This window comes from Carlito syrichta, unplaced genomic scaffold (assembly GCF_000164805.1).
Source record: "Carlito syrichta isolate Samal-C Ts95f unplaced genomic scaffold, Tarsius_syrichta-2.0.1 Scaffold315126, whole genome shotgun sequence".
Taxonomy (NCBI): domain Eukaryota; kingdom Metazoa; phylum Chordata; class Mammalia; order Primates; family Tarsiidae; genus Carlito; species Carlito syrichta.
This window is the reverse complement of record NW_007259222.1, coordinates 175533-201992: the sequence shown is the minus strand read 5'-3', so window position 1 is coordinate 201992 and position 26460 is coordinate 175533. Positions and strand designations below refer to the sequence as shown.

At 39.5% G+C, this 26460-nt stretch overlaps 1 protein-coding gene across 1 annotated transcript in view; it reads left to right on the top strand.

Moving 5' to 3' along the window:
- The window catches only part of LOC110594403 (golgin subfamily B member 1-like), a 38357-nt gene extending 26996 nt beyond the window's left edge, over positions 1 to 11361 (top strand). The window contains exons 8-10 of the mRNA XM_021706086.1: positions 9442 to 9620; positions 10600 to 10705; positions 10999 to 11361. Of these exons, the coding sequence (XP_021561761.1) occupies positions 9442 to 9620; positions 10600 to 10705; positions 10999 to 11361 (648 nt within the window). The remainder of the gene's footprint in view (positions 1 to 9441; positions 9621 to 10599; positions 10706 to 10998) is intronic.
- The last annotated feature ends 15099 nt before the right edge of the window (positions 11362 to 26460 follow it).

Below are 26460 nucleotides of genomic sequence, written 5' to 3'. Positions count from 1 at the left end.
ATTTTGCTGACTAGATTTTATAGATTTTTTTTCTCCTTCAGTACTGTAAGGATATTATTCTGCTTTCTTTTTTGCCTTTTATCATTGACAAGAAATCTGTTATCCGTCTCTTTTTTTCTTGGCTATTATTAGAATTCTACCAACGTTTTTAAGCACTTGGATTATGATTTATCTTGGCATAATTATTTATGTTTCTTGTGCTTGTGGTTCACCAAACCTTTGAATCCCTATGACTTCATCAATTTTGGAAAATTTTCTGCCACTAATTAGTCAAATGTTTTTCTGACCTTTAATTATCTTAAATATCTAAACTGAGAACTACAATTACATATATATAGTTACTCAAAGTTGTTTCAGAACTCACTGATGCTCTTTTAATTTTTAAATTCCTTTTTCCTGATTTCAGTTTGTTTCTAATTTCTATCTTCAAGTTCACTAATCTTTTCTTTTGTAGTGTCCAATCCATTGTTAGTCTCATCTGGTATATTTTTTCAATCTCTAACATTGTGATTTTCTTTTCTAGAAGTTTGATTGAAGCTTTCAAAAAATATAATCCATTTTTATTTGACTTTTGCATATATAGAATGCAATAATAACAACCGTTTCCATCTAATTTTTAATTCTAACATCTGTGTCAGTTCTGTGTCTGATTATTCTATTTCTTACCATTTATATTTTCCTGCTTCTTTGCATGCTTGATAACTTTGATTGGTTGCCAGACATTATGGATGCTAGATGTCATTGTTTTAGTAACATATTTGGGGGATTTTAAAAATGGGAGTCAGTTAAGTCATTTGAAAAAATTTGATCCTTTCTGATTTTGCTTCTTTGATTTCTTAGGAGGGTTTGAATCAGTGCTCACCCAGTCCTTACTACTGAGGCAAGACCTTACTGAGAATTCTACATTGAGTAGAAGTCTTTTTGCATTTGGCTATAGAACTGGTATTCTTCCAGACTTTATAGGAGCACCAAGCACTGTTTTCTAATATCTTCAGATCGGTCATTTGGGGTAGTTCAGGTAGTCTTAAATAGTTACCTCACATTCATGTTGTTGGGAGCTGGCCACGGAGGCCCACTGAGCCTTAGGGATCAGGAAGGTCCATTGACCCCGAGACCACTAGGATGCATTCCACGTTGACCATGAGACGACTAGGGAGCTATTGATCCCATTTCCTCCCCCTTTCTACTCAGCACTAACCAGGTTAAGCTCCTGTGAGCTCAAAACATAAAAACTCTGAGATCGGGATGAACACAAGTTAACTTTAGAAGCTCATTGCTCCCATTCTTCTGCAAACTGCAGTTTTGACTTTCACACAACTTATAATTCAAACTCATGTCACATCTAAGAGCCTTAGTATTGGTCACAGCTTCTGGGTCATGATCTTAGGATTTATTGAAGGTGTAAATTGTAGAATATAGTTTTAGAAGACAGCCATTTTGTTGAAAGAATGCGGCTGGGTTACTTGCAGGTAGCCCACTGTGAACTTTGGACTGGGCCACATTCCAAACATTCTGGGATGGGCCACTTTCGTTTGTAAAGTAAATACTTAAGCTTCTATAGAATTGTTTAACTTGGCATAAATCAATCATTTTAGGATGAAAAAGGTTTATAGAATATGTCAGTCACAGATTAGGTTATCCTTTGTTATGGGATTTTAAGATTATCATATGAAAAGGGTTTAAAGGCAATCATTGATTAAGTTTTCATGGATTAAGGTTTCTGGTGGTGGGTGGGGGATGCCCCTCCCACATCTGACTTTGTGTATAAAAGACCCATTGTAATTCCCAATAACACACATCGCTTCTGCACTAGACCAGAGTCCAGTCTCTTTCTTTCTCTCTCACTCTCTCTTTCTCTCTTCTTCCCCCCGATCGCGGACACCGTCTCCACCTTTGGGGTACCCTGAACCCAGCTGGAGCTGGTCTCCGGTATCATGTGCTGCTCTTTTCTGTACTGAACACTTGTTAGGACCGTCTTCCATCTCAAGTTTTCTCTTTATGTGGCTTTCTCATATCTGGTGTTCTGCTCTGTCAACTCCAGCTTTCTTACTCTTCATTCACTCTTACCACTGTCTCCTCAACTCAGGTAGTCCACCAGGTTCCACCTAGGTTTCCCCTTCTTGGATCACAGTCTGGATATTCTCTTAAGGGATTACACTTGGTAGGTTGTAGGGCTCACCTTATTTGTTTCCTGCCTCTCAGGAATCACTATGCTTCACTGCCTAATACCCAATATTTAAAAACTCATATTTCATTATTTTGTCTGGTTTTTTTTGGTTGTTTCAGGTAGGAGGAAAAATCAATTCCATTTTACTCCATCTTTGCAGAAGCAGCAGTCCTTCGTTGGGGTTTTAGTTATGCTTTTTGCAAAACTTTTTTCAAGTGGTTGCTGTAGGAGGTATATTACATATCCTTAAGTTTTTAGTCTTCCTAGAGAAAATACTGTACCACTTCACTTAAAATGTAGAAATCTAATAAATATATGCCCTTACCCTATTCTTTATGCCATAGTTGTGCACAAAAGTGAAAAGTCCCTGTGAACAATTTTAACTTTTACACTTTAAACAATGATATATATTTAAAGATCATTAGGAAGAAAATATTGACCTTAATATTTACCTGCATGTTTACCATTTGCAATGCTCTTTCCTCTCTGATGATCAAATTTCCTTCTGATATCATTTTTCTTCAGCTTCTAGAATAACCTATAGTATTCTTAATGTATAGGTCTTTTGGTGTAAAAAAATCTTAGTTTTATCTAAAAAGTCTCTATTTTGTTTTTATTCTTGTGAGATATTTGTTACTGAATATATAATTTTGGATTGACAGCTTTTCTTTCAGGACTTTAAAGGTGTTTCACTGTCTTCTGGCCCTTTTCTTCCCTCTAACAATTGGTCAGTATTATTCCTCTCTATGTAAAGCATAATTTCTCTAGTGCTTTTAAGACATTTCCTTGTATTCTTGTTTGTGGTGCTCTTAATTGTGGTTTCCTTTGTCAATTTCTTACTTGCTTTTGTTGAGTTTCTTACATGTTTAATTTATGCTTGGGCACATTTTGGCCATTTCTTAAAATAACTGTTCTTTCTATTCTGTCCTTCCTCTCTTCTGGAACACCAATTATAGGTATATTCAATCTTTTAATATTGTCTCACATGTCCCTGAGGTTGTACTCATTTTTTTCAATGTTTTTGTGTTCTTCAGTTTTCAGATGAGATAATATCTGTTGATCTATTATCTGCAATTTCATCAAGGCTTTTTTCTATAGTTTATATTCTACTGTTAGACCTAACCTTTGAATATTTCATTTCAGGTATTCAATTTTTTAGAATCTAAAATTGGTTCATTATTATATTTTATTTTTCTGTACTAATATTTTCTATCTTGTTCATTATGAGCATTTTACTTATGTCTTAAGTATAGTTTAATAGCTTTGTTAAAGTCCTTCTTTGCTACATATAAAATCTGTATCTTATTGTGGTTGGTCTCTGTTGATTGTGTTTTTCTTGAGAATGAGTCACATTTTCCTTTCTTTTAATTAATTTTTTTCATTTGGAGCTTCACTCTGTTGCCCAGGCTGGAGTACAGTGGCTTGCTCATGGCCACAGCAACCTTCACTTGCTGGGCTCAAGTGATCCTTCTGCCTCGGTCTTCCAAGCACCTGGAACCACATGCATGTGCCACCACATTGGGCTATTTATTTATTTATTTATTTATTATAGAGACGAGGTCTTATCAAGTTGTCAGGCAGTCCTGTCACCACTGTATCCTAAAGTGCTGGGATTACAGGCTTGAGCCACTGCACCTAGCCATATCTTCCTATTTTTGTAATTTTTGTAACATTTTAAATTTTTTCAATTTTTTTAATATTTAAGTTTCTATAATCTGTCCTTACAGTTCTAACCTTCCCTTTTACTACTCCCTACTCATACCCTTTATTCCAGTCAAACTATCTATTCAGTAGGCAATATTCATATCTGGTACTTCCTACTTACCCATATTATCTTCCTCAGTCAAAATATCCTCCCAATTGCCTTTCTTTTTTGAATGAATATTTCCCTCTACTTAAAGTTCATTCCAGGGCTCAAATCCTCTGATTTCTTTTCATAATTGCGTATCTTTTGCCTTTGTTTGAACTTCCTTAGTACTTTTCATATCATTTGTCCCATATGGTCTTGTTTTGTGAGTGTGTGTGTTTAACTTTTATACACTATTTTATTTCTTTCTTTGTTTTTTGGAGGCTGAAGTGGGAGGATCATCTGAGCCCAGGAGTTGAGACTGCAGTGAGCCATGATTGTGCCACCACACTCCAGCCTGGGCTGCAGAGTGAGGACTCACCTCAAAAACAAACAAACAAAGAATCTAATCTCGGAAATCAAAACCATCACTTGTGCAGTATTTTATTGGCACACAGATCAGCCCTATTTATTGCGGGGAGGGGAGACTACATAAGGGTATGAACACCAGGAAGTGAGGGTCACCAGATCTATATTGATGACTGGCTGCCACAGGCTGAATAAGAGATCTGTACTAGAGGGGGTTCTGGGGTCAGGGGTCATGAAGGAAGAAACTTATAGATCTAAAGTTGGGGAACCATGGAGCCTTGGGAGTATATTAGTTTCCTAGGGCTGCCAAATGAAGTGTCACAAATGAGATGGCTTAGAACAACAGCAATTTATTCTCTCCCAGTTTTGGAAGCCAGAGATTCAAAATCAAGGTGTTGGCAGGGCTGACTCCTTTTGGAGGTTCTGAAGGAGGATTCACTCCTAGGCTTTCTCCTTGGCATTCCTACATCTGTAGGAGCATCATTCCAATCTCTATCTGTCTTCATATGGTCATCTTCTCTCTGTGCATGTTTCAAATTTCCCTCGCCTTCCTCTCTTTTCATTCTTACTTTTTTTTTGAGTTAGGGTCTTACTGTGTCACCCAGGCTGGACTGAGTGGCAGGATCATGGCTTACTGCCGCCTTGATCTCCTGAACCTAGGCAATCCTTCTGCTCTAGCCTCCCATGTATCTGGGACTACAGGTGAACACTACCAAACCTGGCTAATTTTTTGATTATTTTGTAGAGACAAAGTCTCACTATGTTGTTTAGGCTGGTCTCAAACTCCTGGGCTTAAACAATCCTCCCATCTTTGCCTCCCAAAGTGCTGGGATTGCAAGTGTGAGCCAGCTCTATACACTATTTTTATTTCCCCAACAGATGGCAATCTTCTGATAAGTATCATGTCTTATACTTGTTCATATATCCTGTGGTATTTAGCATAGGGTTAACTAAGCAAATGGAAAATCTCTAGTGGCTCCTGTATTTATCACCTCATTCTAAAAATGACTTGAGGTTGCATATAAAGATACAGACAACTTCTTGAGATAAAATATAATAAAAAAGTTGTGAAGGAAGAGAAAATGAATATAGGACAGAAAAAAGATTAAACCAGGAATAAGGTTAGTGTTCCAAGGAGAAGTCCCAATATCCTGTACTTTGTTAGGAAGGGGGGCATTAATTTGCTCTGAGCTTTCTGTCAGCCATCAAAAAGAGGGAATCAAAAAAGCATTTAACTGAATTGCAAGTATCCTTATTTAGGAGAAAGGAAGAAAGAAAAATCACCTGTTCAAGACAAGAATAGTTATGCCTTAAGTATTGAAGCCAATAATAATTTTATTATGTGTTCTCATAAAGAGAACACATATAGGTATGAAACATCTATGTCTTCTCTAAAAAATGTGTCTTCTTATAGAGGTTTTGCTTAGCTGTCTCTTGCTGTAAATGCACATAGCAAAAAAACCTGTTGAATTCACTATAACTACCACTTCAAGGAATTAAAATGCAACCCCAAACACACAATTTTCTGATGATATGTTCTTTTTTAAGGATAACATTTATAGTATCTTGACTGGAGGAGTGAGTTGGTTGGGTAAGGGGAATGTTTTTGCTTTAAATCAAAACAAAACAAAAATTTGTTTTTAGTGTTTGGTTAAAAAATAAAGCTATATGGCACATAATTAGTTACTAAATTCTACAGTGTTTCATGGGGAAACCTAAGAGTAGCACCACCCCCACTACATTTCTTCTTCTCCTGAGGCAATTTGCTGTCAACTCTTTATAGTTTTTATTTTTATTTTTGGTATTTCCTCAGTATCTAAGTATTTTGCTTATATTACATTTTGACTTTTTCATTTGTTGCATTAACGATTGACTTTCTTTACACTAACAGGGTTTAGTTCTCTCTACTCCCTCTGCTTTCACAGTCTGTATGCACATTTTCAATACACAACTCCTTCCCCATACTCCTGATGTAATTTAATTTTAATTTTGGTTACATCAACTCAGAGTTTCCATTTTTATGATGACAAATGCTATTAGAGCTCAGATATGTTACTTTTATTTTTTCTCATCATCCTTCTGTTCTTCAAGTTAATAATTGCATTTTTGCTGTTACTTAGTTTTCTTTGTACTTATCAATGCAATTTATCACCAGATGTACTGCCATTTGCTCACATCTCCTCTCAAAACATTTATTGTCAATTTCATCTTCATGAAGAAAATTCTCCTGGAGCCCCTGATTTGCTCCTATATGAACCATTTGCCCTGTACTCCTAGGACACTCTCTTCATCGCTGAATATTTCTCTTAACCTGTTTTTAATATTAGATCCCCTGTTTCTTATATTCTGTGTGCTCCTTTTCTTGGTTTTGGGTCATTGTTTTGATGGAATAAGTTATTCAGTGGCATGAGAGGCAAATTTATTTAAAATGTCTTTTCATTTGTTTAAAATGTCTTTTCATTTCTCATACATGATTGAGAGTTTGACTGAGTTTAGAATTCTCGACTGAAAATAATTTTCCTTCCAAATTGTGAAGACATCAACCTATTGCTTTTTAGCTTACATTGTATTTCACAAGTCTAAAGCTATTCTGATTCCTGATCCTATGTATGTAATCATTTTCTCCCTTCCCTTCCTCCTTCACCTCCCCCTGTCTTCCTTCTTCCCCTGTTCTAATTTTTTTTCTTTTTTTTGAGTCGGAGTCTCACTCTGCTGCCCAGGCTGAAATGCAGTGGCATGCTCACAGCCACCGCAGCCTCAACCTACTGGACTATCCGTCTGCCTTAACCTTCCAAGTAGCTGGAACTACAGGCATGTGCCACAATGCCCAGCTAATGTTTTGATTTATTGTAGAGATGAGGTCTCGCCAAGTTGCCCAGGATGGTTTTGAACTCGTGGGCTCCGGCAATCCTCTCACCTCAGCCTCACAAATTGCTGGGATTATAGGTGTGAGTCACCCTTCCCAGCCTGTTCTGAAATTTTATGATAGAATTATTTAGTTTGGGTGTATTTTCCTTCATCATGCTGAATAATCCTTTGAATCTAAAAAGTTATACTCATCAATTTTGGGAAATTCCATTGAAGTTTTCTAAAATCATTTTTTCCTGTCCTTGTTCTCTGTTTTCTTATTTCTGAAAATCCTATTATGTAGACGTAGGATCTTCTGGATCGCTTCTCTAATTTTCTTACCTTTTCTGTTCTTTTAGTTATACTTTGGAAAAGATTTTCTCAGCTGTATGATATCTAGAAGTTAGATCTTTTGACCCCCAAATTGCTTTTATTTTTGTTATCATATTATTAACTTCTAAGAATTTTTTTCCTTGTCTCATGGATAAATTTTAACTTCTCTTTCCAAAGGTAGTCGTGTTTTTTTCTTATAATAAGTTTTTTCTTTTAATTTTTAATTTGTGCTATAATGTTTCTGATGTACAATCTACTCTCTTAAATCTTTGAATATATTACATTTTCTCCCTGCTGATCTCTTCCAAATTACCTTCTGTAGTTGATTTTAATCCCTTCCTGAATGTTAACCATTTTTCAGATGAGGGTTAATCTTTGGTTTACTCTTCATGTTTAAGGAGAGGGTCTAAAAAACTTGTGGGTGGGACTTACTGACTGAGTTTCATTGAAGGGTGATCTTTTTGAGCTTATTGTTGGCAGTCCCCATGTTGGTATCTCTAGTTAGGTCCTCTGGGGCTGGTCAGATTTTCAAGAGTAGACATCATATTTCCTGTGTGGGAAGAAAAAATTTTTTACTAGCACTCTTCAAGCTGAGTAGGGGAAAGACTTCAAGTTTCAGAAAGCATAGTCACATGATCACCCTTGTTTTGGAACAGCACCCTTACTTGCAATTGTGCCTGGTGTACCATAGTCTAGACACACTTCTTTGACCTTCTCCAGAGAATAAAACTATTTGTCTGTTGAGATAAACAATAAGTGTGGAGTTGAGGAGGGGATCTGTGGATGAAATTGTTTTTTAAACAGCTTTCATCTGATCGTCCTCATCTCAGCTACCACCTCCTTCCCATCCCTCATCACCATCTTTTCCAGAGGTACCTGATGCTGCTAATTACTGAGGCTTTTGAAGATTCTGCAGAGTAAGTTCTATTGGGTCTTGGCTTTTCCTACTGCCAGCTTAAGATTTGGCTTTCTCAGATGTTGTCAGTTATCACTTATTCATCTGCTCTTCAGCTTCCAACATTAATTTTATTGCTGCTGATTTCTCTATCATTTTTCTTTTTTTTAATGCTTTGTGCTTAAAAAGACATCTTTATTGTAGCTTTAGTGATGTTTCTGAGTGAGTGAAAGAGGTGTGCGAACAAGGCCCCCATCTTTGCCAAGATGTCCTGGCATCATTTCTTACTACTAAGCTTTTAATGAGTATTGGGAATAAAGTTTTAAAATATAGCTGAAATGTAGATAGGCAGCTTTGCTAATTAAAAACAAGTCTATCATAACTAACTTTATGTGTGAAACACATTAATTTTCTAATTTACTTCTCAGATTCTTATGAAAAAGATACTGTAACTATCTTGATTTAATAGGTGAGGAAAATTAAGACTTGGAGCGTCTGAGGAACATACATAGGGTCACTGTAGCAGTAGTAGGATATCTAACTCCAGAGCCTGAGTGTTCTTAAACACTAAGTATCTCTGCCTTCTTCATATTCAACACCAGCTATGCTAGAGCTAAGATTTTATTCATGTAGAAAAGTTTAGAACTGTAACTGAGGCTCATGACTAAATGGAAAGCCAGTCTATTGCTACACTTCTTGTTCTAGGATGTTATCACCCACAATGAAGCTGAGAGTCCCTTAAGTCTATTCCATGCTAGAACTGTAGTTCTAATGTCAACCTAGGACCTTGGGACTGGGCAAAGGAGTAGAGGTTGCAGGAATGGTCAGTTCCTACTGCCTTGATGGCAGTTCCATGGGTGACTTCCACCAGCCTGTCTGCATGTATTTTACCATTTTAGAGATTCATGCTGCAGTGATATGTCATCAGTGGACTTTTCGGTGCTGGTTGTATGTTGTCATGTTCTACTTAGTAGGAGCTGCTGACTCATAGCTGGGTGAATAAGATGTGATGAATCATTTTCTTTGATTTTCTTTTGGTTAAAGCTGGAGGAATTGAAGAATATGCAGCAGCAATACTTACAGATTAACCAAGAGATCACTGAGTTATGTCCACTGAAGCAACAAGTTAAAGAACGTCAAGATAAAGCAAAAACATTTCAAATTATGCAAGAGGAGCTCAGGCAGGAAAACCTCTCCTGGCAGCAAGAGCTGCATCAGACCAGGTTTGATAATTCCTCCTTTTCAACTCTTTTCATTTTCTTTTAACTTTTTATTTTGAAATAACTATAGGTTTATAGAAAGCTGCAAAAATAGTACAGAGAACTTCTATGTACTCTTCACCTGGTTTCCTTCAGTGGTAGCGACTTATATAATTGTAGTACAATGTTAAAACCAGGAAACTGACATTGGTACAATTCACAGACCATATTCAGATTCCACCAATTTTCTACGCATTCATTTGAGTATTTGTGAGTATTGTTGCATGCAGTTTTGTCACGTGTGTTCCGGTAGACATCACCAAAGCCAAAATACAGAATTACTCTGTCACCACAAATATGTCTTTTGTGCTACTAGTTTATAGTCACATTCTTTCCTCCCTTTCCTCTCTTGCATTCCTACCTCTGGAATCCACTAATCTGTACTCCATTCCTATAATTTTGTCATTAAATGGAGAAGTTCTTGTATTAAAGAAGCAGAAAAAAAGAGACAGAAATCAGTAGAGGCTGCCATCTTCCTTGAATCTTATTTGCCTACTAGCCTTTAATAAATGAAAAAAATTAGTAAATTTCTCCAGGTCAGGTGTGATGTAGTAGGAATACAAGAACACGAGGCTTAAAGACAAATCTGTGTATTAAATTCTGGTTCTGTCACTTGTGGGCTGTGCCACCATGAGCAAATTATTTAACCTCTTTTAAGCCTTACCACAGCAACCTCAAAACTTGAGGACTAACTGTGTGTAAAGCACTCGACCTAGTCCCATACACAGAAGGCAGTCAAATCCTGGTAGTTATTGTCATCTCCTACTGCTGCTGAAAGAAACCTGTCTGCTGGTACACACCTTGCATGGGGCAGCGACTGTGGGAGCAGCCTTTGCTTCAAGTCCTCTGTGCTGCATCATGTGGTAAGATGACTGGGAAGACTTCCTTGATCAGCCTCTCATGCTGTGAACCAATACCATGCCTCTTTTTTCCCTCAACGCAGGTTGGAACACAATCAATGGGATTCTCCCCAAACCCCTGTTATTGGCTCCTGTGGCACTCAGGAGCAGGCAGTGATAACAGATACCATAAGCAACAGTTGTCAAAGGGTAAGAAGGAAAAGGATAAAGAGAGATGGTTCTACTCTCAGACAGAGTTGACTATGTGGGCTAAGACAGGGCATGTGGAAGTCCAGCCACTGAGCAGCTGAAGGGTCTAAGCCTGGAAAGGTATAGGAGAGTGGAGGAGACCTAGTAGAATTTGCCAAGTCATTGACCCCGAGGGGACTTTCCTCTCAGGATCTCCCTTTTCTGCAGTGGTTGGCTCAGCTTTGCTTAGATGCAATACGACTGGGGAAGGAGAGGGACATACCCCTATAGGGTGCAAACTCTCTGACTTTCAGATTTTTCTTGCAAACCCAGAGTGTTACTGTATGGAAGCAAGTTTTGCGTTCACTCTGCCCTTCCTGGACCCGAGGGCCACTGCTAGCAGTCATCTGCTTTCTGATGATTCATGTCCTACTCAATCTATGCTTCCCAGGTCACCTTTGGACTTAGTTTTCACTTTTTGGACCACTCCTCTCAAACCTTTCCTCACCTTCAACATCAGGACAATCAACTCCAATGGTACAGTCTTCTCATTGACAGGTCTTCACTCCAACTCTCCACAGAAAGTGTCTGCAAAACCAGAGGTGGCTTTGAGGACAGGCTTAATATTTGTTCAGATTTTGCAGGGTCCTGATCTTTTGTGGTTCTGTAAAAGATAACTGAGGAATGCCTTACTACTCAAGCCAAATGCATGGTTCCAATAAATCCAATAAATTGAAGCTCAGTATCATTTTGATTGATAACTTTCTTTGCCTCATTTGCCTGTATACTATCCTGCTTCTGGGGGTAGGTGGCTCTGCTGTAAATAGTGCTCAAGGGATTAAACACATCACCTCACAGGACATCTGATTAGGTCTCACAGAATAGGAAACTGAAGAACTCTCCAGGGGTTTTAGCTGATAGATCACAGAGGAGGACAGTGTCTTCTTCCCTGGCTGTTCAACATAATTGGAGGAACAATTTTTTGGTCCTGGACTGTAAGGATAGGATCCCATTGCTTTTGCCCTTGATCACATGAATATTAGGGTATTAAATGGCCTGTGTCCTTCACTAAGGAAATAACTGTCTGTGGACAGCAGAGTTCAGATTTCTGTTATTCCTGTGTTATGGGTGTAGGACCTGAGGGCCCCAAGATGGTGCCCAAGGGCCTGAGGGTCAGACTTAGATGAGGTATTGGCCCTCAGTCTGCAGTCTGACTGGTCTGACACCACACTTCAAACTCCCAGTCTCTTGGAATACTAAGCTATTTGCTGTTAGTGACATTTATTTCTGTTTGTCAGCCCTATAATCTCTGCCCTTTGTGGTACTGAAAGGAAAATATAGAGAAGACAAATTATTTAAATCTAGACCTGAAAAGGCCTGTCAGGATGGAATTCCACTTGTGCCTACTCCCTCCATCCTCTCCTCTCCCTCATCCTACCAGTTGCTGCTTTTCTTATTATGTCCATAATATGTTCCCTGCCTGTTCTCACCCCTGAAGAAGAGAGAAGATTGGTGACTGATCGATAAACTCTAAATCATCTGTTGTGATTAAATCTTGGCCACAATATCACAGGAGCTTTTCTGAAAAACTGCAAAATAATAAAATTGTTTTCAGAATGAAGAGTTGTAGTGTGTGTGTGTGTGTGTGTGTGTGTGTGTGTGTGTATGTGTGAATGTAGGTGTGCCCAGGTGCTTATGTACCTGTGTTTGCATGCTGTGGAGAGGAAGGTAGGGACTGAGCAGCCAGAAATGGGTACAAGAATAGATGTGTCTAACATTCACTCACTGGACTTAGCAGCTAGACTCCAGGATCATGAATGCAGTGAGGAAATTCCATCCAATGCTGAACCAAACAAACTGGGCCTTGGGCATGAAATTCATGTATGGTCCTGAGAGAGCTCTGGTATAGTACATCTTGAAAGGCCCTGGAGTTCCCTCTGGGTGGGAATGAAGGAAGGGAAATTTAATGTCATATGGCAGGCTAAATAGATATTCTATGTTTTTATAGTAAGTTGTTTTGCTTGAGAAGAGGTAACCCACTTTCTCAAGACACAATAAGTGGCTAAATCAAACAAAGTCTATCTGGCTTCAAGGTCCATTCTGTTGTTGTGTGCTACACCTCACTACCTCATCATGAATGAACTTGGAAGATTTGCTAAATAGAATTGAGATTTCTTGGTGTCATCTCTGATTAAATTCTGTGGTTTCTCCAGACAACTATATATCTGAGTGGTGTCATAATATCTGGGCTAATTCTTATTTTGACACTACAGGAGGATTCCAAATGATCTAAAAGACTTTTTTCCTGTCTGCAGTTTACTCTTCCTTTAAAAGATCTTTGGTGCCACCATGATAAACAGGTCATGAATTAGGAGAGATAAATAAATAAAACTCCCCTCGGGCATAGAGTCATTAGATTTGGAAGTGACCTTAGAGGCTTTCTATTCCTAATGCTGACTTGCTCTCCTCTATCATGGACCAGTTTCATCCAGTCCCACTTCAACACCCTGGCGATTTCATCATTGTGAGCAAATTGGGTAGGAACTCCATGGACAAGATTAGGAGAGGGTAGGTCAGATAGAAGAACAATCACCCCCAAATTCTCAGCAGATAAATTAATGTTTTTAGTCAAATACTCCAAGTCCGTCAAGTGATGGATGGCACTCCACTCGGGTTGTTGCCATTCTTACTCAGGGACCCAGGCTGCCAGAGGAGCCACTCGAGAGTTGCAGGTACCTTGGTGGGAAAGAGCATGGCAAAACTCACAGTGGTCTTAGTCTCCACCAGAAAGTGATGTCTGTCCCTGGCCAGAACAAGTCACCTGAGCATGTCTGACTTCAAGAGGGAAGAAGTGGTGGTGGGGGGGAGGGGGAGGGTGCGACAAATCTTAATGAACAGCAATACAGCATACCACAAAGACCTCTGGTTCTTTCAGAATTCTTTCTACTGTCTGGAGCCAAATCTTTCTACCTGGAAGCTCAGACTCCACAGCACTCCCAAACCTTTGAATCTTTTGCCCTCCATGCTTTATCTTTTCCCTTGTTAGTTATTCCCTTATGATATTCAATTGGTTAATGTTTATTTGAACAGCTACTATGAAAACCCCACTTTTAAGTGCCGTGAGTTTCTTTGTCAATCTTACCCTCCAGAATCCATATATAAATCACTTTCCTCATGAAACCTTTCTTGATTATTAAAGCCCATACCAAGTGCTTTGAATTCCTTTACTAACACAAATGCAACTATCCCCCACTTCCCCGATTTAGGACACAAATGCTGTTCTACAACATTTTCTAATGGGTTTTCTGGCTGAATGTTTTTTCCTTGACAAGATGACAAACTCAGAGTAAGAGCAGTGTTTTCTGTGACTGCCCCATGACTCTCACCCTCAAGACCTTGCAAAAGACCAGGCACAGAAACATTTAATCCTTTTAAAATGTAAGTACCTAAAGTAGAAGGAACTGACTCAAGCCAGGATGTAGCTGTGAGGACAGGGTGGCAGGAAATGACAGGAAACCTGCATATGGAACTGAAGAAGCAGCTCAGAGTGTCTTGCTTTGAAGTGACAACAGCCAGAGACGGAGTCAGGAGTGGATGGAGGAGCCAGGCACTCAGAGCAGATGCTTGTACTAGCGGAGGTGGGTAGTCTGAGCATTGAGGTTTACAGATCACAGGGCCAGAGGAATCAGCCAGCTCTTAGTCCATGGTAAGGGACAAAGTCTTCACTGGTAGGCTTTTAAACTTTTATGGCCAGAAGGGCTGGCTGTGGTTGGTGTAGAGAATGAGCAACTGGGGCGGAAACAGAAGGGAGGGCCTCAAGCCAAAGGCACAGGACTCAGCAGCCCTTTAGAACCCTAGATCAAGCAGAGTTGCCTGGTGCCTGCTGACAATCTCCAACCCACTTTCAGGCCTACTGCGCCTAGGCATGAAGTTGGGAGGAGGACCACAGAGAGGAAGACAAAATCTACCTTTGGAGAGTGTGTGATCTCATGGGAGACAGCACATAGGAAATGAGGAAGGGTCAGGAAGCAGTGACTAATGTACATTAGTGCTGAGGACAAGTGCTGCTGCTGGAGGCCATGTGAAGGCACCATAGAACCCTGGGGCTAGTTTTTGTGATTGTAGGATCACAGAATCCCAGAATTTCAGAAATGAAGGGGACTTTACAGATTGGCCAGGTTAGCTCTTAATCTAATTTCTACTGGGGAAATCAGAGATAATTAGTGATTTGCCAAGTTATTTAAGTTAACATTTGTGAATCACCTAGTCTGGTCTTGACAATTGAGCACACCCTCCTCTATGTAAATTTGCCTACCATGGTCCCTCAGAGGCTCAGTCATGAAGCTGAGGTGGTCACAGGCTCTTTTGACTCCCAGTTCCTACACTTTGCTGATTTGATGTCAGCCTCATGAAGAGGCCCTTGGTCATGCCTGACCTTTGGGTACTAGGCCTCACCAGATGACTCTCCAGTCCCCACCTCTGGAGAGTACCTCTGGCCTTCTTGATTCTGGTCAGTGGGTCAAGAACCTTAAGTTGCCTCTGTTTCAGAGGCTCTGTTTCAGAACCTCTTTGTATGTCCAAGATGGGTGAAGGTGGGAGGTTTGTGGGAGAGTCAGGCAGGGGCCTAAGAGGAGCAGCTGGAAAGAGGATGGGACCCACAGTCCTCATTGCTTCCTTATTGCTCGTGAATGTACCAGAAACTTCTTTCCAGTTTTCTGTGCAAAGTCCTGTTACGAGTGACCTAGAAGCCAGGGCGTGAGAAGCAGAGGGGTTGTAAGGATGCAGGATTCTTGGTCTTCTTTACCTGCCTTCACCTCCATCAGAGCAGACTCACCTGCTCTCATCCCATGGTTATGCTGACTCAGTCAATACTTCTCCAGTGACCCTTTGGCACCTCTTTAATCAATCTACCCCAGTTTCCCCTGGACTGATTTTCAAGTGGTTGTTCAACGAGTATGGAGAAGGATGGAGCTATCCAATGGAAATAGAAAGCTGGCCTAGGTAGAGAGATAGGAGAGCCCTAGGAGTGCTTGTAAAAGGGACTCCTTTAGGGCCATGGAGAGCATGGGGGAGGGTCTCAAGTGGGATGAGAAGGAGGCAAGCGATGCAGGGTGTTGCCAGCTAGCAAGTGGTGCCAGGTCAAGAAGTCTCAAGCTGGGCGCCGTGGCTCATAATTGTAATCCCAGCACTTTTGGAGGTAGGGGCGAGAGGATTGCCTGAGAAAAGGGGTTCAAGACCAGCCTAGATATCTTGGCTGAATGTCATCTCTGCAATAAATCAAAAAAATTAGCCAGGCATGGTGGTGTGCACCTGTAGTTCCAGCTACTTGGAAGGCTGAGGTAGAAGGATCGCCTGAGCTCAGCAGGTCCATGCTGTGGTGGCCCTGAGCATGCCACTGCACACTGGCCTGGACAGTGAGACTCCAAATTAAAAGAAAATGAAGGCTTAGTGGCCACCAGAGCAGCAAGTATCATCTGTTGTTTCCTCTTCACACCAAGATCTGGAATTCCATGCAGCTCTTACTTATTTTGCATGATTGGCAAGGCCAAAAGGGAAGCTTCAGCAGAATAACAATTTGGCATCCCCTGAAACTAGTGTTCTCTTAATATTTCTTCAACAGTTTTTGGTTGATAAAAATCAAAAACCTCTTCATGTTCAAAATTAGGGATTTATTACATGTTATTTTTGAGTCACATATCTTCTTTAGGCATATAATTGAACAGTTTTTAAAAACTTGAGTAATATATGACTTATTCCCAGGAAATAATGCTTCTCCAGGCATGGTTTAGTGTAGAAATTTCAGCTCACTGTTGTCCCTACTGGCCTCATACAGCTTTGTAGCAACCATCCTCAGGGTGGAGGTAGGACAGCACTTGCACTCAGGGTTGGAAAAATTTTCAGGATAGATAAGCAGGTTGTAGAGATGAGTGTAGATGCTCACGTTGTCAAGAGCTGGACTGACTTGTATTTTGACAGCTACAAAAGGAGCCAGATACAGAAACGTGAGTAAAATGGCACGACTATGCTAGGCATATTATAGCACCCTCATTGATCACCACTTCAAGCCGCTGCCTGGCTGGCCTCTGGGCACAGGTGAACAATTCCAGCAGTTTTGACTCCCAGGTTAGTTGGTGTTACCTACACCCATGATGACATCTCTCTGGACTCAGGTGAGCCCAGGCAACATCTGTTTGTCTTGAGCAAACTCCCAGTCCTCTTCCTGTAAATGAGCAGACATACTTTCCCAGTACCTGTATTATCATTGCCTCAGCTTCCAATGTCTTCTAAGAAAAAAAAAATGGCAGAAATACTGGGCTGAGATATTATTGACTTCAGCCTCCTTGTTTTCCTTCCTCTGGATTCTTTTCTGTCCCTGATTATTACCATCTCCTGCCACCCTCAGATGGGGAAGTCTGTAGTGGGGCATGGTGTATCTCTTTCCGTGGAGACCCAGGGTGATGACTGGAGCACAGCTCCTAACTTTATGGTGAGCGTGGATGTAGCCTTGCTGGGACAGTGAGGAGAGTGGTGGTCGGGGAGGGCATCCGGGCCACCTCTCTAAGTTCTGAGGCTGTTGAAAAGGGATGTTTGGGACTGGGACAGCCCTCATTGTGGGATCGGTTTGTAGGACAGCGGGCTGTTATGGACAGGGCATGAACAGTAGCTGGTGTTGAGGATGGAGGGAGACAGGCATGGATGAGTTTGGCAGTGTGATGGGCAGGCCATGGCGGGCTATGCTGAGGGTGAAGAGCGAGTGAACCTATGATCCAGGATTTGGGCTGGACATTGTGACTTGGGGGGATTGAGAAGTTGTAGGAGATCTGAAGGGTTAAGTGTGAAAGATGCAGAGGACAAATGGAGGATTCAGAGTGTGTAAGTATAATTTTTATATGAAGTCAGGGTGGGATAAGCATAGAGGAGAGTGTGAATAAAGATCCTGACTGAAAGTGTGAGTAAAGATCCTAAGTCTCCCCGCCCCCACCCAAAAGATACAAAAGAGTGCATATATGAGTTAGTATGGGTTACTTTCTGGTTAAGCATGTAGAAGCAGGAATAAGATTTAATGGCATTGACTGGAAACTTTGTCATTTATAACTGTGTAATCTCTCTATGCCAGTCTTCTTGTTTGTAAAATAGGAATAATGTAGTATTTACTGCAGAGTTTTGTGATGAAAATTAAGTGAGGCAACACTTTTTAGAGGCAGGTACATGGTAAATGTCCAATAATTATTAGTTAAAATAATAATTATTATTGACAGTGTTTCTATTATTGAACTACAGAAGGTCTTCTTAAGTCAGGTACTATTCAAAACTCTACCTGTACGAATTCATTTACTCCTCATAACAACCCTATGAGGGGGGTACTAATATTGTCCTCATTTTACAGGTAAGGAAGGGAGTGGAAATAGGATGGTAACAGAGGTGGAAATGGCTTCTATGCCAGATATCTAGATATAATAACATCAAAATCTGCATAAAACACACTCAGCATAACCAAATATCAACATAATAATTAAGACCATGGTCTTGGGTCAAAGGGAAGGTACCACGTGGTTGTTGGGGATAGGGGAATTTCCTGATTTACGCTTCCACAGGCAACACATGCGTCCCCACATCCTCACCTTTGCTCACACAGTGTGTTGACAGACTGGCCATTTGTGTACACCCATTATATATGCAGAAAATGAAAGTGGGAGATGATCCCAAATATTCTCCAAAAACACACAGTTCCCTCTTACTATGCCTCATTACCCCTGGAACATAGTAACATGGACTGTCACATCTTTCTAGCCTCAGCCTCTTGTGCCCAGGGAGTCTGGTGCTACTTGCACTGGACTTCTTTTTCTAGTGATGTGCTCCTTACTCACCCCCACTCTGTGCCCCACAATCACCTTGGTGTCACATGGTGGTTGCTGAGCCCTGCTGGAGAGAAATCACTTAGATGTTCAGTCAGGGAAATGGAAGCCTCGGTTATCTATTTTAACCTGTGGATTCTGAAATTGGGTGGCCTGGGTCTGAATCATGGTTCAACCATGCCCAGTTTTGGCCTTGAACAAGTTAGTTAAGATCTCCCTGCCTTAAGTTCCTCATCTGTAACACCACCTACTTTATAGGATTGTTGTGAGATTAAATGATATGATATAAGTTGAGTGCTTAGAACAATATCTGGCATACAGTAAGTGCTCAATCACTTACTTCTGCACATTTTCCACACTGGTTCCTGCACACAGTTAGTCTAGACTTGCTTTCTTCTGCTACTGCCTCCCAGCATGTAAAGATACTTGTCATTTCTATTTTACTTATTTATTTTAAAATTGTTATTGATACATAACAAATGTACATATTCATGGGGTAAGTGTGATAGTTTAATACTTGCATACAATGTGTATTGATTCTATCTCAAGAAAACAAACAAAACTCATTGGCTCTGTTTCCTGCTCTCCTTCCTTTCCTAGTCAATCATTTTGAAAGCAAGGTCCTCACTCAACCATTAATTCACTCTTTTCTCTCCTTCCATTCACTTCTCAGTCCTCCAAGTTAGCTTCTCTCCAGCCCACCACCCACACTGTTCTCACCAAAGGGAAAATCTCATCCTCATCTTACCTGACCTCTCCTGACATCTGACACTCCTGAGCACGCTGCCTCAAAACCCACTCTCTTGGGGTTCAGGGCACTGCTGTTCCTCCCCTGGTCTGCTCCTTCTTTCCTACAAGCGCTTTATGTTTTTGTGGTCACTCCTTAAGTGCTGGCATCCCTGAGACTGTGTTTCCTGCCCAGTCTCTCCCCATCCCACACCCTCACACTTTCTGTGTGATCTCTCCATGTTAAGATCTCTTTGCTTCAGTTTCCTAGTCCATAAAACTACCTACTTTATAGGATTGTTGTAAAATTAAATGAGTTAATATATGTTAGGGACTGAGTTAAAGTTTGTTAGTGGCTTAGTACAGTGTCTGGCATACAGTAAGTGCTCAATCATATACTTCTGCCTTTTTGTTACACTGGTTCCTGTACATAATTAGCTCAGGATCAGTCTCTTCTTCTGCTGCCTCTCAGCATGTATTATAAGTATAAAAGAGGGTAATATATTAAGCATGATTCAACCACCATGTTCCTCCTGTAGATGACTCCTCAAGGCAAATCTCCAATCTGGGTGGCCTCTTGAGCTCAGACTTAAACAGCTATCTCTTCACAAGTCATTTGTATTGGACTATCCATCATGTGCCTCCCAGGCTCACAGCACCTGCTCTGAGAGCTGTAGATGTCTCTGAACCATCTAGCACCAAATCTTTATGTGCAGGATCTTAAGTCACATTGTGTAGGTCAGTAGCACATTTCCTTCTGAGACTAATGGAATAGAACTACATTTTTCAGGATTCAGGAGACATTTCCATCTCAGTGTTTTGCAGTTGCACGTTACAGCCGTGAGAGGACACTATGTACCCTGAAAACAGATGCCAAGAGACTCTCCCAGCGGCTGTAAGAAACTGTGGGGAGACTATTTCAGATCTACTTGCTTAGCAATTTTTAAATATGCAAGACATTATCACTAATGATTGTCACTGTGCTGTACAATAGATCTCCAGAATTTACTCATCTCATCTAACCGAAACTTTGTGGCCTTTGACCAACATCTTCCCATGCTAAAGGACTAATGATGAACGAATGTGACTTGGGAGAGGCTATGCCATGCAGATTGCCCACTCCGTGATGTCAAAGTCAAAATTGTTGTGCAAGCCTAGTCTGGTCACCGATGTGGGTGCAGTCCATGAGGGATCCTTATCTTCTCTTCCTGAATACTGCAGCGTCTGCTGTTAGGAGAGGGATCCTGTCCATTTGCCAAAAGAACACATCTTTGGAAGTTCTTTCAATGTTTTAAAGTTTTAAATAGAAATCCTCTTTATGCTCACTTACTCTAAGCCTCAGGTGCTTCCTGAGGGCGTCTTTCTCAATTCTTGTTTTTTGGAATGCCTAGAGGAATAAGAGTAGAATGTTCTACCCACTTATTCTAGTTTTCTAGGGCTGCCATGACAAAGTAAAACAGATCAGGGCCTTTTTTTTGTTTGCGTCGGAGTCTCACTCTGTCGCCCAGACTGGAGTGCAATGGCCGCTCTCGGCCACCGCAGCCTCGACTTGCTGGGATCCGGCGATCCTTCTGCCTCAACCTTCCAAATAGCTGGAACTACAGGCATGCGCTACCACACCTGGCTAATTTTTTGATTTATTGTAGAGATGAGGTCTCGCCAAGTTGCCAAGTTGAACTCGCCAAGTTGAACCCGCGGGCTCAGGCAATTCACTCACCTCAGCCTCCCAAAGTGCTGGGATTACAGACTGAGCCACTGAGCCCATCTGGATCAGGGCCTTTAACAACAGAAATTTGCTTTCTCAAAATTCTGGAGACTAGAAGTTCAAGATCAAAGTGTCAGTGGGGTTGGTTTTTTCTGAGGGCTCTCTTCTTAGCCTGTAGATGGCTATTTCTCCTAGTGTCTTCTCATGGTCTTACCTCTGTGTATGTGTCCTATTTGACTTGTTTTTTTTGGTTTTTGTTTTTGTTTTTTGAGTTGGAGTTTCACTCCATCGCCCAGACTGGAGTGCAGTGGCCGCTCCCGGCCACCGCAGCCTCTACCCACTGGGCTCTGGCAATACTTCCACCTCAGCCTTCCGAGTAGCCGAAATTACAGACGCATGCTACCATGCCCAGCTGATTTTTGATTTATTGTGGAGATGAGGTCTTTCTGCCCAGGTGGGTCTTGAACCCACGGGCTCAGGCAATCCACTCACTTCAGCCTCCCAAGGGCGCGGGATTACAGGCTGAGCCACTGAGCCCGGCTCTTGACTTGTTTTTAAGAACAGCTGTCATATTGGATTAGGACCCACCGCAATGACCTAATTTTGCCACTTTAAAGGTTCCACCTTCAAATTCTGTCTCATTTTGGTGTACTGGGAGATTAAGACTTCAACATATCAATTTGGGGGAACACAATTCAGACCAAAACATGATTTTATAGCATTCTCTAATGCAATTATATTGGCCACACATTAAGGTAACTTTTACTTCCAGTTGGATTTTTGGGTTAGATTCAAAAACTCTAAAAATTTTCCCACATTTACTCACCTTGAGTAGACTTTAACTGCAAAAGTTGAGCTGTGAGAGCTGAAAACACAGGTAGAAGAGGAACAAGGTTAAATTTAAAAAAATTAACAGACAAAGCAGAATGAAGGGAAGCCCTGATCCAAACTGATTCCATTAAGACATGGTCTATTATATACACCGAGATTTCAGAACAGAAATGGAAATGTGATTGTGGTAGAAGAAGGGGTGAGAAAGAGAAATCTGGGGAGATTATAATATAATAATGGGGGGTAGTTAAAGCTGTATTCTGATGCTGTTTGAAAACGAGTTGAAGAGTGAAGGCCTTTCTGCGGCAGCCATGGGGTTGGGTTGCTGATCTCTCCCTTCAAGAAGGAGTCTGAGGAAATAACTGAGTGAGGGACAACTCAGGGCCACACCTGGGGATGCTTGCCACCCTGGCTGGGCTGCTCCCAGGGTGACTGAGAATGCAGGAACCAGAGCTGGCCCTTCCTCCCTATGCAGAACCCTGCAGTGGTCTTGGCCTGAGGTCCCCACTGACCCCACGTGACCCAGCTTTGCAAGGCCCTGCTCACCCCTTCCACACAGGCAGAGCTACATGTGGCATCTGACTCTTCCTTCACCTTTCGCAACCCCAATTCAGAACATCTCCTGCACTACTGGCTGTTCAAACTTTCCATTTCCTTATCAAAGGACTTGAACTAACAGCGTCCTTTCTGGGATTTTGTAAAATGTTAATATCCAAATCTATGTGATTCCAGAATGGCTTATTGGATCCTGAGGCTTTTATAAACAGACTCAGCTTTTTAGACGAGCGTCCCAACACGTGGCAAATGGTGGGACACAGAGACCAACTTCTAAGATACACTGATTTAAAATGTAAGTCAGCCATTTCCTCAGCTTCTCTTGTTCATTTTCAACTAAGGAAAGTTTCTGGGTTGAATTTCATTTTCTGAATACACCTCCCACTGACGAAAGAAAAGTTCTCAACCTCCATTCTCTAGCTTGGAATATCTTTGTCTAAAAAGTAATAAAATTGACATTCCAGTTTCGACCAATATTTATTGATCAACTGAGCCTTCTTCAACAAGGAGACCAATGTGACTCTTATTCTTTCAAAAGCATCTCACCTCTGTCATTGAGTTTTGAGTTGAGTGGTTTTTTCCAAGCCAGATTTTATGTTGTTTCTAGAAACATTCATCAAACCTTGGTGGACCAGAGAATAAATACATCAATCTTGAAATGTAACCTTCCCCCCTACAATAAGCACTATGACCTCTTGTTATTCACATCCAGCCCAGCTGGTCTTCTGTTTGTTTCCTTTGATTCTTTGAGTGACAAAGACCATTGGTCTTCTAGCAATAAGACACCGAGATAATCCCACTCTCTATGTTAATTAGACTTTTGGATTTTAATTAATAGATTATCCTTATAGATTCATGGACCTTTTTCCTATTTGTTCACAAAGTCCTATAGAAAGATGTCCCTCATCACACATCTTTTGACTGTGTTTTTGTTCTCATTTTCTGGTTATCTTTCTTCAAAAATCTTCTTCTACTGGAACCTTTGTTTGTAAAGGCAATTTGGAGGTTGTCTTTTATAACTGATGGCAAAAATTAGTCATGGTAATTTTATCTTTTCTAATTCTCTTTAATTGCTTCATTCATGACACAAAAAAAGAAAATAAAAGCTGGGTATAGATTATGTTAACACAGTTATTTAAAACAATTACCCTTGTATATACCTAGATATTCAAGCTAGTCTTTTAATTTAAAAATGAGTGCTTGACATAATGCTCTGAATATATACTTGCATATTTGTGTATCAGTGTACCTGTGTGTATAGGTTTTTATGTGTATCAAGAATGATACTTATTAACACTAAAAGGAAATTATCATTGAAATGTGAGTTTGAAAGTGTAAAGTATAAAAAGAAACATTTCCAACAAATAAGTGTAAATTTTGCCAATTGAAAAAATGTAAAACAAAAGTTTTTTGTTATGAGTGTCTCAATTATTTAAGGTTCAGCGTGCAAGTGAAGCTTTTATAAGGAATTTGTTGCTATGACAGTGTAGATCACAGCATATACCTTCAATATAAGGAAAAATGGTTTTTGTCTACAAATAATATTATTTGAAATTCTTAATGATTTGGAATGGGGGAAATACATTTTAACACACAAGTAAGAATTAATGTTACTGTTCATCAGATATAGGCAAAGTTTATCCAATCCTCACATGGATGAATGTTTGTGTTGTGATATTTTTTTCTGTCCATGCACTTACTATTTTAATAAAATAAAGGATCTGTATTATTTCACAAGTAATCTGCAAAAAAGAAAACAAGAAATAACGTCTTCTAAAAATGATTTTTATATAAAGAAACAAACTCAAAGACAATGCTGACCAAAGTTGTGAGTGTCCTTCAAAATTAAATTTTCATGATGAATAACAGTAATTTTCAGAAGAAGTTATCTAAAAAAGACAACACCAATTTGATAATATAATTAGGTAAATATAAAAAGAAGATAAATTTGTGAATTGTTTGCAATGAATTATTGATGATATTGGCCTATTTAATAGTAGGTATTTGTTATATATCAAATCAATGTGGGTTGGAGTTAAAATGACATAGTTTTTGCACACTAATAGCAAGTCAAGTAAAACTGTTATGAGATTAACACAAAAAACTATATAGCAAGTTAAGCAGAATATTAAATATTATAGATTCTAGAAAAAGGAATTGCACACCAATGCTATTAATAGGAAATGATTTATGCAAAATATAATGTTTAAAATATGTCTTGGTAGCAGATAAAATTCAACTCATAGCAACTGGATTTAGATGAATTTAAAGCTTAGGTTCAAAATAGCATTAGAGAAGGCATGGTAAGAAAAAAATTAGATTATATTTAGGGGACAGAAAATAGTTCAATTTTTCTAGACTGCAGTGCTTTATTTCTAAATAAAAATAAATTATATAGACAAATGTCATTTGAATTTAGGAAACTTCAAAAGCCAAATATAAAAACAGTTTACAATACAAATCTATCTTTGAACAAGATAAGACCTCTCTTTCAGGGCAATGAATCATGAAGCGGTTGAATCAAGAAAGATAGCAGAGGGAACTAGATAATCCAAGTGAGAACTGAGAGGACTTGTATTAAAGTTATGTCAATGGAGGCAGACACAAGTAACTATGGGGATAAAACTACTGAACTTACCAGTTAAATGGATATTGGCCTGGAGAGAGGAGTCAAACTCTCTGTGTAGCTACCAAAATTAGAATCTGAAAGAACGTTAAGTTACTTGATATGGTCATATGCATGATTTATCTCTGTTCAAAAGCTTTTACCATTTTGCCAACAATTTTGAGATAAGTGTTAAAGGACTGTACCAGAGTCATATTTTTCTTCCTATAATTATTGTTGATGTTACTGTGGGCATTATTATTTCATTTCCAAGAATAATTAGAGAATACTGGCCAAGTGAGACAATAATTTGGCATTTAAAATTTTTTTGTGATGCTCCTTTATTACTGATGCTTCATTTTCTCACCAGACATTATATTTTGATTATTGTCATCATTTGAGACTTTTGATTTTGTAGCTTCTTTTTTGAGAGCAATAAATTAATAAAACTTTAGTAAACAACAAAAAATAGAAAATTAATAAATGATGGCTCTCCGGGAAAGACTTACAGACCAAGCTTGAAAATTGTCAGAGTTTATATTCCTACAATCCCATATAAAATTTTCTAATTAAATTCAACTATTTGGCTTGGGTACTTTCATCTTTATTTTTATACTCAGAAATTTTAATGAAGATTATAATTTTATCAGCTAATTTTTTAGCATTTACTGTTAAAATATTTTAATGTTTGCTTTTAGTTCTTTTGTAACCACAATTATTAATATACTCATACTCCCATTGAGAGACAGTTTCTGTCCTCAATAAACCAAGTGTAGAAAGCAGGATTTGAAATATTTTCTCTGGAAAATACACTTTTTTTTCTAATCGCTGCTGAAAAGATAGGTATAATTGAATATGGGTCTGTCATGTGATTTCACCCTACCCTTTCTACTTTGGCAATAATCAACTCAAGTCAACGAGTATTTAATTGTTTTTTCTGTTACCAATTTGAAGAAAAGTACATATAATGGCTCTAAGCCATATTTAACAGTCATTGCATTGAAGGTGTATAGACAGCTACCATGGCATGCATGTAAAAACAACCTAAAGTTAAGTCCAAAATGAGGAAATAGGAGAAAAAAATTATACTTGTACAAAAAAATTTGATCTGCAGGGGTGGGAATAGAGAATATACACAGAGAAAGGTAGAAAACAGTGGTCCAATACCAAGTAGTTTTCCTCTGTCCCTGATAAAGTTATAATCTTCCTAAAAGCAAATTATTTTTTATCTATGGTATTAATTTTCTTAATACTACCCTCTAACAACTTGTGCTTATTTTAAGGCATTTTGTGCTTTTCTTATGAGCTAAAGAACTTTGATATATCAGAATATCCTTAGAAAAGCATCATTGTATGACAAAGACTCCGTGGATAATTTTTCATTAAAAACAATTCCAGGGAAATTTTTCATGAAGAACGATTAAAGTGAATTCCAGGCCAGTGATCATAATAGGGAACTTTGGCAATTTTTTGTAAGGTCAAGCCCTGAATGTTGGTT